Here is a 15,214-nt window from a genome sequence, read left to right on the forward strand (position 1 = left end):
TCACCCCCTCAGCCTAACTCAGTGTCTTATCAGTACTTGGACCGTCTACTACTTTCACCACTACATAAAAACCGTACACGTGATGCCTACCACCGTTACTGTACTGATGCGCTTCCGCCCCACCCCCCGCCTTTCATCAGGAAATCCAGGGTTCCAAACATGGATGTAGGATATTCTGTATACCACGTGCCTTGCTGTAATGAAGGGCCACCCCCTAATCTCGTGATGACGTCATCAGCTCTCAGGCTGGACATTGTGCCAACCCTCAGTCCAGGATTCTTCCCGCCTTCGCATCTCTTCCTCCTAATGCTATTGGTGGGAGAGCTACCATAGCTCAATCTCTGAAAACCCTGTCTGTCCTGAGCCCCAGGGCTTTAAGGGGGGTAAATAAAACTGGGGGGTCTCTCAAAGGGGCGTGGCCGATGCAGTTAAGGGCGTTGCTAAAAACCTGTGCTTAGAACGGTGTGCCGCCTGACTGGCACTTTGCTGCTTCTGTGATTGAATCCAGATATATAATACAAAAAGCAAAATTACCTACAACAAGCTAGGGCTAGTGCCTTTGTCAATAGCTGTTAACTGCAAAAGATACATAAGCAACAGCTATGGCTTTGTTGCATATAATATTGAAAATACTTCTGTTCTGAAATGATGAGACTGTTTAAGAACTATAACCAGTCTCTTTGAAGTTCCCTCAAAGGCAGTCAAGAGCGGCACTGCTGCAGAGTTAAGATTTGTTTTCACCCCGAGGGTGAGCACAAAAATGGAGAGCCCGATAGAAACCCATCTCAGCACCTGCTTTTTAGAACTGCCGGTGCTGAGCATCGGCACGACCCGGCCCACTTAAAGCCCTGCGGAGCCCCTACCTGAACCCCAAACCCTCAGAGTACTGACCAGACGGTCACCCTGAACTAGCAGACAAACGTGATTCCCTGAGTTGGTGCTTTATTTAGGTTTACCGCAAACTCAAACTTGCTATCGTTGATATGATAAATGCCCCTCGAGAACACTGCTCGACTATTTCTCAAAGTCATCGATTCAGCCCTAGAAGAAGGAATGTTGCTGAGTGCCCTACAATCTGATCGGTTTATGCACCTGTCTGCTAAATATCTGGGCCATGAACTGGGATGCGGCCCGGAGTAAGTATCAGCGGCTGAGGTTCATTCAAGCATTCCACCATCACTGCTCGATATGCCCTTATTGTGATAAGGGCCTCTAGGGTGAGACAATTTTGCCACCCGCCCTGATGAGCAATCATAAACGAAGTGGGTGTAAAACCTAGCGCCTTGACAGTGTGTGTAAATGCACCGATGCGATGTCTGGAAAATCCGCCAGCCGAACTCTAAATCCCCTAAGTCAGGCTGTGTGAAGCCCAGACCGAACCGTGATTTTTGTGCTGGGTCTAAGCAGAGTCATCGGCCGGGCTGGGTCCAGGCGCCAGGCCCAGGCGCCCTGCCAGGGGTGCTATGGAGATGGCGTGTTTGTCTCCGAGGCCTGCGGTACCAGGTATCCATTGTCCGCCAGACAAACACCCCGGTGAACGCACAGAAACTGAAGACGGTTCAATAGACAGGGCGTTTTCCTCCCTCTGTCTCTGCACAATGGCCGCATTCTGTGCAATGTCAAAGGAAGGCACTTTGGGAGGGGGCAGGGGTGTCTTACCTGGGAGCAGCACCGGAGCGCGGAGGCCTGAGGCTCCGGAGCCAGGGAGCAGCCGTGAACGTCAGAGCACCCCTCAGTGAGATGCTTCACTGCATCCCAGAGGTGGGACTTTACCTATGACAGCGCTGCGGCACGAATTTCATCATTACCACCATCAGAAGCCATGGAGAGGGTGTGACAGCTGAGCACACGATGCGGATGACAGCTGGTCCGATGTCACCATTTCAACCTCTTAACCCTGTTCTTTTCATTGTGTGTAGCTTAACTCATTGTTAATGCTTTACATATAGGGCCTTTACTCATACATGCCTCTAAGGTCAAATGTTATGAAGGTTTGTGTTTTAATGAGTTATTATAGGCTTAATTTTCATCGTGTGCAGCGCCTGATCCTGCCATTTGGTCATTCTTAGCGCTGTAAAAGAAAGTTGTTTTCACTCGTCTCAAATCCTCATCTTTTCAAACTTAGCAGTAGGACAATATGCGGAGACAGCCCAGAAAGATTCATATAGGTGACCTGCCTGTTAACTCACAACTCTTTGCAGTCAGCGTGTTAAACCACTGAGCTATCAAACAAACTGACAAACAGAAAGCGTATCAAATAATTATTAATACAAACAAGAGCCTACAATTGTAGTGGGATTCATGCACCAGAGGGCAGCATGTTCATGTCTCTGAGTTGACAATGGCATATGACTATATTTAGTTATGCATGTAGGAGTTTTGCTCTGCACGTGTCTTGTAACTACCACCGCAAGCTGGTCTATAGACCCGTACACACAGGATTGTACAAGGTACCAACTTTATGGCTCTACATTTCTGCTTCAGGTCAACCGGAAGTCTTTCTGGCAGCACAATATGCCATTCCGGCATTTAATAGATACCTCCATTTAGGAGGCTGCCAGACAGATTAAAACGCACTGATTGCACTTTCGTAGTGAAAAGTAGTACAACACAAACCCCACTTGTGTGCAACCAAATCTCCGGCGTAAAAGACCTTTTTAGGCACTAAATGGGCTTAAAAGTGAACACACCCCATCTCCGCGAGTGTGAAAACGGTTCAGAAAACGCATCACATTCAAATGTAATCTTATGTAGGTGTCGCACACAAGTGCACCAGGTTTTGTTTTGACGTGTGGAGAAAAAACATGACTTTCTTACACACCAACATATCATTGTGTAGTATTCACAATTTAACACCAGACAGAATCAACGTGTCGGCTCACAACATATGAAAAAGAGTCCAGCGACACTGTCTGAGGTTATGGTACCCTTGAAAACAGGCAGGTGAGAGGTGTGACCCCCCCCCCCCCCCGGATCCAGCACACGAAGAAACGGAGCACGTATAAATCACTATACAACACACCAGGATTTTGTCACTCTAAACGCCTCTCTCGTGGATATGGCTTGTCAAGATGTTGGCACCAACAACCCTGCGTGGGGTGCCTACTGGACTCAACATCTGTCAGGCCATTTTACCAATGGGTGTGGCACCCACATTCTTAGGTCTGGGTTTTGACAGTGCAGCACTGCAGTCGAACTGACCTATTGCCAGGGCCACTAGAAGTATGTGACTGTGCTTCTAGCAGCGTTTTTCGCATTATTATAGATTTGTCGCATTTGCCAAGTAATTCACCATCTACTGCATAAGCTACAGATTTTAACAAAGAAAATTGTTTCTAGCTCAAACGGTACAAAAGTTACTAAAAGCACAGCGACAGGTGCTGTCCTGCAGTGAAAGTCCCTTTGCAAAGCTTGAGTGGTCACCTTTCTGTTCCTTTTTTTTACATCTGAGTTTTAAAATGAAAATAATAAGATGGAACCAATGCCCAGACAGTGTTAACAAGTGTAACAAGCATTTACAATGCAATGGTCTCGGCATTGTTAAAGTTAGAGCTATTGGCATTGCTCATGACATTATTTTTGTTTATGTTTTTGTTTTTAAAACATTTAAAGAAACGGCATTGTTATTTACAATGTCAATAGCTTAATATCTCTCAAATGCGAGAACTATTGCATTTGCACCCACACACAAAGCCACCCACACACAGAGCCACCCGCACAGAGCCACCTACACAGAGCTATTCACATAGAGCAACCCACACACAAATAGAGCCACCCACACACAAATAGAGCCACCTACACACACACACAGAGTTACCCACACACAGACAGAGCCACCCAGGCATAGAGCCACCTACAAAAAAAGCCACCCACACAGAGCCACACACACACAGAGGCACACACACACACACATAGAGCCTCCCACACACACACAGAGCCACCCACACTTACACAGAGCCACACACACACACAGACATGCTGATGACTTTAAACATTGCATTCTATTTATGTTCTCATTGTGTCTTCTGTAATTCTTTGCTGAGGAGCACTGTCATTCTGTGTACTCAGGTGAGGTAAAATTGTAGTCCTTCTGCTATTTTTTAAAATGAAAAGTGCTTGCAGGTTCCTGAGGTGGGGGACGAAAAGATGCACTATGTAGAGCGATTAAATAAAGAATGTTTGGATGTGAGGGCGATCTGGCTGGGGTTGATTGGGAGGGGGGAAAGAGGTGATGGAGGATAGAGGGAGTGAACATGAATCCACAAGCACTCTGTGGAATTCTAAAAGCAAGAAGATTAACAGTGACTTTCCACTGTAAATTAATAAATAACAAGATAAGCAGGATGGCTTTGAAGAAAAACAGGTTTTGAAGTGCTTGTCTCCGTGCACCCTGCTGCTACATACTGTTCAATGTGGAGCTGCTATAAAAGAGCGACAAAGGCTTTTTAAGGATGCATCCCACAACTCAAGGCGGGTGACGACAGAAACACTGCTGCTTGTCACTGATAAGTAATTCTAGACGATCACAGATGCAATCACAAATTACATTGTTAGAATGTATCAGAACACCACCATCCTTTGTTCTGAAAACCAGAGAGCTGCTTACCATATGCCATAGCTATAAGAAACAACTCACTCCAAAACTACAATAAATGTGTAAGATAACAAAATACTCAACATCTAACAGCACAACCCACTCACACATATATACTGCAAAGTATCCAAATGTACTGGCTATCAGTTTGTGGATGGACAACATTAAGCTTCCCTTGTTTGCTTATGATGCAATACACACTTCAGAAATATATTTTTTTTTAAAGAGATAGATTTTACAATAAAGTCCACAGAAACTGGAATAACCAAATAGAAGGGTTAAATAAAAAAGCTTCCTGAAACAAGGCCCACTTCCTACTGATCTGGCCAGGAGAACATGAGTTACTGATTTTAAAGGGCACAAGTCCCAACTTTGAGGACAAATAACGTATGCACTTAACAATGACGAGGGCAAAAGAACAAAGTAGGGTCAAAAAAGTAAAAGGACCTTCCTGCTGGAATACTGCATGTGGGTCCTTGTCATCGGGACACAACTCGGTTCAGCGCCAACCTTTACATTTCCAAATAATAAAAACGTGTGCTACCCCAACTGTCCCAACGGAAGCGAAACAATACTAGTTTGCAACCCACATAATACAGAGATGTGTTACAGGTCAGCTCAAGAATGAAAATACGATGTAATATGGCCACCCATGCTCTTTGGGAATGCGTCAGAATTCAAGAAAAAGTTTACCAGTTACATACATATCAAAAAATATAGTATTTGGAACTGTTGCAGCGTACGCAGCAATAGCTGTAAAACTCTGATAAAGTGTGTGTCATTGTAAATGGAGCCCTGTATACAGCTTTAGAAAAGTTGTATTTGTCCTCTAAAGATAGGCGTTTCGCTCTTGACGTTTATTACCCCAACACCAGACCCCTCTAACACACCTCATCCCGGTTGGGTCTTAACCTTCTTCTAAGTACCCGACTTCATTTTTCAACATTCTTGATTACCTATGCAATCTTTCACACGACTTTCAAATAAAAACATTAAACTCATTAATGTTTGTTCCAACATTTAGTTTTTGCGAAATACAGTTAACAACTATTTTAAATGAGCGAATGCACACGCAGGCTGGTAGGTATTTCCCAGGTCTCTCGCCTCATTTAAAGTTTTTGCTATGCTTATCAAACCGGTAGGTCGTTGATAAACTTGAAACGCCTAATTAAGTAACAATTTCACAAGTAAAGGCGCTAAAAGACATAACCCTGTATCTATCAGATGGCTTTAAATCCTGTATATAACGGGAAAAAGAGTGCCGTATCGTATGTGTTTGAGTTAGATTTTCTTAGCAATCAATTAAGGCTGGAAATTGAAAGGACATTTTTTTTTTTACCTTTGAACATGTGTTTTTAACAGGCTGAGTTAATTTAACCATGACGGTGAGTCCACCCGTCCTGTGCCTCTGCTGGAAAGCGTAAAGGCACACAAAACAAGCCAAAAAACACAGAGCAAGAAAACCCCGGGAACGAGCTGCCATGTTAAAAGTTGAAGTGCGGTGGGCGCCGTGTTGATGAAAGAAAACACGCTACGCTCCTCCGGAAGTGGCCGGCATACTGCCGCCATGCCAGTAATAAAGTTGCGATGGTAATTTAAAGGAATATTTTCTTAGCAATCAATTAAGACTGAAAATTGAAAGGACATTTTTTTTTTTTACCTTTGAACATGTGATTTTAACAGGCTGAGTTAATCAAATCATGACGGTGAGTCCAACCGTCCTGCGCCTCTGCTGGAAAGCGTAAAGGCACACAAAACAAGCCGAAAAACACACAGCAAGCAAACCCCAGGAACGGGCTGCCATGTTAAAAGTTGAAGTGCGGTGGGCGCCGTGTTGATGAAAAAAAACACGCTACGCTCCTCCGGAAGTGGCCGGCATACTGCCGCCATGCCAGTAATAAAGTCCCGATGCTAATTTAAAGGAATCTGCTTGGAATCTCCTTTACAACCAGGACGTGCACAGAGAAATCGCTCTGTACATCCCAGCAAGAGACACGAATAAGCACGAGAACGTCCCTGTAAAAAAAAAAAATACAAACACGCCCACCAGTGTAAAAGGGGCGGGGCTTCAAAAAGAGAAAGAAGTGAAAAAACACGCCCCCGAATCCGAAAAAGACAGGGCTTGTTTCGACAGATAAAGCTCTTCTCCAATGGCTGACCAACATTTAAGAGGCCAGCCAATGGAGAAGAGGGGCGGGTTCAAGCCCCACTACTGAAAAACATTAAATCTCACAAGCGAGACTGCGCAAGCGCAGCCTTCGCTAGCCGAGACCTAAAAATGACAAAATAATGACAAAACACAATCATAAGATGTGCGTCATTACGCCACATAATTTGTGGTTTCTTGCAACATAATTTTTCTCAACCCTGTCACATAATTTGGCCCTCCCCTGCCCTATAATACAAGAGGCCCTGCCTATTGCTAATAAAATGCACAGAGAGGGCTTTGGGGCAGACCTCAACAACCTTTGGCTTTTTTGACAAACTGTTTTCAGCCATTGGCTTGTGACCTTGTCAATCATGTCTTAGCTCAGCACCTGATGCGTTTGGGTTCCGCCTCCACTGCTTTGCTGTGTGGGCTGCTTTTTAGCTAGATGCATATTCACCTGCTCCTGCTGGCGCCCTCCCTGTGTCTCACTCTGTTCTCCCTACTGCTCCTCAACGCCCGCCCCTCCCTCTTGTCCCTCTATTCTGACCCGCACTCCTTTCTCATCCTTGCTGTTCGCTCACACTTTTGGGCACATTTATTTCCCCCATCAATTTGTGCTGAGGAGGAAGAAGGTTTAAACTGTAGAAGCAGGGCTTTAAGTGGGATGAAGAAACTGGGGGTCTCTCAAAGGGGCCTGGCCAATGTAATTAAGGGAGTGGCTTAAAACACAAACTAAAGATCTCTGCTTAGCATAGTGTGCCGCCGACTTGTATTTTGCTGTTTTTGTCATTGCATCCAGATATATGATACAAGTAACATCATTCATACCGACAACAAATCAGGACTATTGGCTTTGTCAATGGTTGTTCGTTACTTAAGATAAATAAGCAGCAACCATGGCTTTTATATAATATTGAAAAGCTTCCACTTACAGCCCTGGTGGCACCACGGCAATGTTGCTGCTTCTGAGTTGCAAAAAGAGAAGGGAAATCCAAAGAGAAAATAACTCTTTAAAGGATTTCCGTTTCCATACAACGCTCACCTGGCAATGCATGACATCATGCACTAACTTCTCTACTAGTGAGATGTGAGCATGGGCACATGATGTGTCTGCTGTCACTGCAGCCCGGAAAACAAGCATTTACAATGCAATAGGTCTCGCATTTGCGAGAGTTTAAGCTATTAGTATTGTAAATGACAATGCCTTTTATTTATGGTTTAAAAACAAAACATAAATAAAAGGCATTGTCATTTACAGTGCCAATAGCTCAAACTTGCGTAAATGCGAGACCTATGCATTGCAAATGCTTGTTTTATCTGGATGTCTGGTTCTAAAACAACAGGTAAAACCACCTCAGCAGGAGCCTTTCAGTTTGTGGACAAACAAAATGTTTTCTTCTTTTTTAAATAAAGAGTGTTTGCGCCAACGAAAGTAGATTCTCTGGCTTGTTTTAAATATTGTCACTTTTAGTAAGTTCTAAGCTAACTAAATTACCGATTATCAAAAGGTGAAAATGACATTGGATCAATGACTGTGATGTGTATGGAGAAAGATGTAGAAAATGATGCATACTCCAGCATTTTCGTCCAAGGCAGCAAAAACTCTATGGCCAGTCCAGCTCAATTATGTAATGGAAGAAACTTGTCCAACTGGACTGCAATACTTCGACACCCTATAATACCAGTAGGAAACAAGGCTTCCATCTATGCACACTGCTTAATAATCAAGTATCACTTCAGGACTCAGGGAAAAGGCATTTTACAATCTGTAATACTGCTCAACCTTTCAGTTCGGAAGCGAGTGCAAGCTAAGACCCTGATGCTCCCCCCTCCCTCCATACCCCCCCAACCTCCCTTCTTTCTGGTCAAAAGTAGCTTTTCTTACTTGAATAGTGCACCCAAAATGATTGAAAGGGAGCGAAAATGAAGGATTCCCTCCCCTCCAATCTTGGTGTTATGCAATATTCCCTATGGTTAGGTCTTCTGTCCAAAAGTATTTAACATCTACCAGGAGACAATGGTAGCTCTACTGGCTGGGTGGCATTTTCATTCAGCTGTAATCTGATAACACTCTTTTAGAACTAAGTATTTTACTGTTACAACACTGTCGTGAGGAGCCTACCTTGTTGCACAAACAGTCGAATCGTCACTTTACATCTCAAACCAAAACAAACCAAGCATTCTTTTAATTTCCCAGCTCAAATATTCCTAGTTCAGTACAATCTATTCGATGTGGCTTTAAACAGGATCTTTTTCTTTTACAGTAAAACCCCTTAATTTTCTTGTTTCCTATTTCCTACCTTTATATATATTTTTTATTGTTTCCAAGATTTTCTAACAGCACAAATGTAGCAAGTATTAGCAAAACCAATACGTTGCACCTTAATAATGCAAAAGTCCATCTGACCTGCTGATGCTTGTTTGTAAAGCATATTAAAAAGACAGTAACTATAAAAGAAAAAGAAAACTCCAAATTCTCGATCCAAGTTTAATGTGTGTGTGACTGAAGGAATCAGTAAGCAAATGTCAAGTTATTCACAGTAGTACATACCCACCCGCCATTGTCTTTGCGTGTATGTCAGTGAGGGAAAGTATATAGGTGAGCAAGTGAGTTTGTGAGACTGAACTCACAGTAAGTTAAACAGTATTCATGTGATTATGCAAGTATATTTGTGTTAGTTATTATGTCCCTAATTGCATTTTTCAGCATCAACCATAACTGTTATGATAGCAAATTTGTGTGTGTAACTCGTTGAGTAAAGGTATGTGGGTGAGAGTTAACAGAGTGGGTGAGAAAATATCCAGGGGATTTTGCAAGTGTGTCTGCATGGGTCACTGATTCTAGGACTGTGAGTTATGTTATTAAAACATTTTTGCACCAACCACAACCCTTATAGTATGAGCATGTATACGTCAGATAGTGGAGATGTGTGGATGCGCAAGTCGGTGAGTCAGGTGCGAGTGAACTGCGGGTGTGAATTTTCATTGCATGTTCTTCACACAGGAAACCAAGTTGTCTCTTGCCACTATTGCTTTAGTGTTCTGTAAAGGATATATGTCGATCATTATGAGAGTAACAAAAAAGTAAAAAAGGTTAAATAGGGCTCACAAGAAATGTATCCAATGTGTGAAGGTTTCTGGGTTGTACTGGAAGGAGCATCTAAGATAAGATAAGTTTATAAAGCGCTCGAAAGCTGCGGCGTGTTGGCGCTGAGAGTGTGCAGAGGGACTGCACGGATTGCAACCTACGAGCTCAGTTAGGGGGAAACAGCGAGGATGTTAGGAGTTTCCTAAAAAGCTGCCTGTTAGATTGTAGTCTCATAGCAATAGGCATCTGATTCCATAATTTGGCTGCACAGTGTGATAGACTCCTACTGCCCCATCTTACTCTTCGAATTTTGGAGATGTGAATGAGACACGCATTTGTGGATCTCAGGTTTCTCGCAGGAGTGTACCATGGAAACAATTTTTGAATGTCGGCAGAGCCACCTTCATATTGTGCCTTATGAACCAAGCATAGGGCCTTGAATTCTACTCGTTGCTGGATAGGGAGCCAGTGTAGTGACCTTATGCCCGCAGAGGTAGAATGGCCGATGGGAATATTTAATAAGTCGTGCAGCAGCATTTTGTAGTGACTGTAGTTTAGTCCTCTGCGCTTTGTCAATGCCGATGAAGAGTGCATTGCAGTAGTTCAATTTCGAGAGAATGAGAGCTACTAACACCGTTTTCTTAAGATCCTGAGGGATGAAAGGGAAAATCTTCCGTAAGATCTTCAGTACAAAGAAGCAGGAAGAAGTTAAACGGTTGATCTGAGCTGCAAAGTTAAGCTGATCATCAAAGATCATTCCCAAGTTCTAGGGCGGGGACATTCACCAGCCTCAGTGGGCCAACAAGTCGGACTCCACAGGGATTGACCCTTGCCAAACTCCGCTACCTTCGTTTTTTCGGTATTGATCTTAAGAATGTTTTGACTCATCCAGTTCATGATTTCCGTCATGCAAACGTGAAAGCTGGTAGCTGTGGTCTCTGGCTGTTCAGATACGGATATGACAAGCTGTGAATCATCCGCATACAAGACAAGAGTAAGACCATGCTCTCTGATGAGTCTGGCCAGTGGAGTGACGTAGATGTTGAATAATGTGGGTGACGAGGCTGATCCCTGGGGCACTCCGTAGGGAAGATGGAATGTGTCAGATTGCAGATTATCCCAATGTATAATCTGCTCCCTTGAGGCTAGAAAGGAGGAGAGAAGGGCCAGAGCCGTACCCCCAATCCCCAAAGCCTTCAGCCGCTGCACTAACACCGTATGATTCACGTTGTCAAATGCTGCTGACAGGTCTAAGAGGACAAGGACAGCCCTGCCCCCCCATTCACCTATCTGTGAATCTGCTCCGTTGCCATAATCAGAGCAATCTCTGTAGAGTCAGTGACATGCCCGAAAGCCATGGTGACTCGAGTCAAGCAGTTTACTGGAGTCTAGATATTGAGTTAACTCACTGTTGACAGATTTTTTTCTAGGATTTAGGCTGCAATAGGCAAGCAAGAAATAGGTCTATAATTTTTTACCTCAGTGGGGTCCAGCGCAGGCTTTTTTTTAGGATCGGCCAGATACACGCTTTTTTCCAGGCGCAGGGATAGGTGCCTGACTCTACCACTTTGTTTAAAAGGGGTGTTAGATGTAAACTAATCTTCCCCGAGACCAGGTGTATAATGGCCGGTGGACAGGGTTCATTAGGTGATCCTGATTTGGTTGATAAGAGACTAGTATTCACTTCCTCTTGTGTAAGAGACCGAAAACTTGTTACCTGGCACAGAGATGCCCCCTACTCCAGAGGCAGCCTGTTCCCATTGTCAGCGACTTGAGATGTGTTAAGAATTCGCTATAGATCAATTGCACCTTAGTCTGAAAGAAATTTGCCATCTTATTGCAGAAGGCTTGATCTGGCCTGAACTGATTGGCCTGCTGCCGCTTGGATAACACTTGGATAGATTAAAAAAGTTCCTTAGAGGAATTGCTAGCCGACTCAATTTTTGTTATAAAGCAGGCTGATTTGGATTTTATAATGGCCTCCTTATATTGTTCTAAGGCTAGGTTGTATGCCAATCTGTGCTCCTTACTATAGTCAGATCTCCATGTACGTTCGGTTCTCCTACATTTGGCTTTAATACTTTTAAGATCCGGTCCATACCATGGCGATGTTGCCTGAGATCTTCTTGATCTGTTTTTTCAGGCACTACCTGGTTTACTGCTGTTCCTATCCAATTCTCAAACTGGTGGATTGCGTCATTGTTATCAGTAACAAATGAAGGAGGGCAAATGTTTAGAGCCTGTTCTAATTCGTTCCCTCGTATTTTATTCCATGATCGAGTTTTTACGATGGTTGGTTTGTTTGCAATGGAGTGGTTAGGCTGAGTGATATTGATATTAAAATATACAGCCTTATGATCGGTTCAAGGTAATGAGGAAGTTTTGATCAAAGTGATATCAGGGTTGCTGGTGAATATATATAGTGTATGGCCGGCTGAGTGAGTAGGTTCAGACACAATTTGAGTTAGGCCATAAGCAGCTAAATTATCAAGTAGCCTAATGGTGTCTGAATTATTATTTAGTTCTAAGTGAAAATTGAAGTCGCCCAGGATAGTGAGCGAGGGGGATTCTAAGCAGGATTCGAGTAAGGTCTTACGTGAAGGCTGCTCTAGGACCAGGTGATCGATATAGGAGAAGACCATAAAAAGTAGAAGTGTTATTCATTTTACATGTAAAATGCATAGCCTCCGCCGGAAGTTGAGAAATAGATTCTACTCGCACATTTAGATGGTTGCGATGAAATTATAGCTATTCCCCCTCCTTTGTTCCCTGTCCTGTCTTGGCTGATCACTGAATAGCCAGCAGGGAGTGCAGTATTCCAGTCAGAGGCCAAGGTTGTCCAGATCTCTATCAGGAATACTATGTCCGGGTTAGAGAGCTGCAGCAAGCATTCAAACTGGTACTTATGTTTGACCAGTGAGAGAGTGTTGAGCAGTATACACTGAAGACGAGGATCCTGCGTCAACTTAACATTTCTATCGTTATGGCTGAAACTACCAGTGGTCATAGGTGTGCTCTTAGTAGGGATCAACGGGACTGCAATCCCTCCCTTCCTCCCACCGGACTCTGTCTTAACAGCACCTGCATTATATGTGCCTAGTGCTGGAACAAACCGAAAATCACAACTGGACCATTTGAACTCCCCTTGATTTCCCCATTTGTAGCAGACATCTGGAGTACAAAACTCACCTCCTCTAAGCTCAAACATCTCAGAAGAATTGTGGCATATAGGCTATCCCCCAATCAAAGAACACCAAAGATCTCTTTTTAATTTTTCAGGGGTAGGAATCCAAATTGTACGCTGGTTCCAGGCTGGGAGGATTGAAGTCAGAGATGTGAGAAGTTGTCTTGTGGAGCTGTGTTAAAGGAGCTTAAAAATGTTCAGCAGAGGATACAGAAGCAAAACTTTGATGTAGGCAAACCTATCAGTGAGAGAGAGCTGAGATGGCAATTGGGTCAAAATCAAGTTGCTAGTTGTGAGTGGGAGAGTCTCCTAATTCACTACCGGTGATAACATTATTTAGAAATACAATAACAACATCAAATAGGATGATATAGCATGAATTAAATGCAGGAAAAACCACAGTTTTGTGTCTAAGTGGTAGAGAGAGATGTGAGAGATGTAAAAGCGGTGATGGAGGCATACCACACAAAACGGTTTCTAAGACACTGATATATCTGTAGACTACGTGTCGTAATGGGTCAGGATAGTCCGTTTGAGTTTCGAAGGTACATGTGTTCCTCGGATTTATCCCTTGAGGGGCAACATTGTTAATTTGTTTCATATTACTTTGTTGTTTGCTTATTGTTAGTGCACGCTTTTGATCATTTTCTAATGTCTTCCTTCATTTTCTTGTGAAGGGATGATGTGTGGTGCATTGCTTTCTTTCCCCTTCTTGTCAGCTGAAATTCTATCAATATGACAAGTGCCATGTGATTCGATTATAACTCCAAAGCCTCAAGGTATCTGAGGAAGAACAATTCTTTTTTTTTCTCATTTCACTTTTTTTAATTGATTTTGAGTGTATACAGGAGAATAACATACATATTTCATACAATGCTATGAGTAATTGAAATATGCAGTGGTACATTAGATACTATTGAGTTCAGCTAGTTCTTGACTGTGACTGGGTTGTGCACAATAAAGTCGCACTTGCAACTCAAGAGTCTAATGGCCTTCCCCTTTTTTCCACATAAAGCCTTTTGTTTTGGTCCACGTCTAATGAACAGCCCACGTCAGGTAATTTGGGGGCTCACTTTATTTAGAAAAGTTGCATTTAAAACAAATCTCAGTTTGACAATTATTTCTTAAAGTGCATTCTCAGAGGCGTTTTACTTCTTGAACTGGTTTTCTCTAATGTATGGAGGTTGTATACTGTTGGTAAAATATTTGTGAGGGGGTGGAGGTGTGACTGAAAGGTGCTTGGGTGATATAAAGTAGTTGGTCAGCATATCTGCTTACTCTCTCTTGTTTCATGTAAATACATTTTAAATAGGCATGGTAATGATTGCTTTTTTTTCTTTTTTAGTTTCATCCTTGTTGTGAGATAGCCTCTCAATCATTGGAAGTTAGGTCTGCCTATATTAAGTTGTAAAAACAAAAAAAGTGATGTATAAGCCAAACTTCTTTGTCAATGCATCAAAGAGAAAGAATCCCCTGAGCTCGCTCCATCTCTAGGGCACCATTAACTTAGACACAGGGACAATGCTAATGAAAGTCTATTGTGTATTGCTAAGGAGTTATAAAAACATTTGCAACGAAATCTCGATTCACTAGTTTTCATGACAGATGTAAGTGTTCTATTTCAGTTTTTTCTGATGTACAGACTGATGATGATGTTAAAGTGCTAGTTACATTGTTACACAATCTTAGTTTAATACCCTATGTTGAAGTAGGCCTTGATGATTCAATAGTGCTATTCTATTCGAGCCAAGAGTCTAAAAGACCTGTCCAAAAGCCAGTACTGTTTCCTGTGACACCAGTAGTAAACTGGTCCTAAGACATAATGCTTTCTCGTCATTACCGATTGCCCCAGGGCCATAAAAAAGGGTCTCAGAATGAATATTTCAGAAACATTTAACAAGCAGTAGAGTCAGATAACGTTGCAGTTTATAAATTCTCTGAAAGGACCGCCAGCCAGTAATACATGCCAACCCTTCGGTGGGAAGATTAGGGGAAAGGTGCAACTTACCTGGCCCCCTGTGTCGTTTTTCCATCCATATGTAGCAGTTGCTCTGCGCAACACCGGTCTGCGAGTCGAGGAAGGGGAGGCGCACACTCCTTTCTGCGCACAACCGTGCATTATAGTTGTGACACTGCTCCATGGCATCTTTGTAGTACTGTTCTCCGAGACTATACACAAAAAATAAATCAGAAAATGCC

General features: G+C 43.0%; 1 protein-coding gene across 5 annotated transcripts in view; it reads right to left on the minus strand.

Annotated features, from left to right (window-relative positions):
- DPF2 (double PHD fingers 2) overlaps window positions 1–15,214 on the minus strand; it is a 434,995-nt gene that overhangs the window by 257,040 nt on the left and 162,741 nt on the right. For all 5 annotated transcript variants that reach the window (XM_085625747.1, XM_085625748.1, XM_085625746.1 and 2 more), the window contains one exon: window positions 15,024–15,184. In XM_085625747.1, coding sequence (XP_085481873.1) covers window positions 15,024–15,156 — 133 coding nt within the window. In that variant the 5' untranslated portion in view covers window positions 15,157–15,184. The remainder of the gene's footprint in view (window positions 1–15,023; window positions 15,185–15,214) is intronic.

Source organism: Triturus cristatus, chromosome 9 (genome assembly GCF_964204655.1).
Source record: "Triturus cristatus chromosome 9, aTriCri1.1, whole genome shotgun sequence".
Lineage (NCBI taxonomy): Eukaryota > Metazoa > Chordata > Amphibia > Caudata > Salamandridae > Triturus > Triturus cristatus.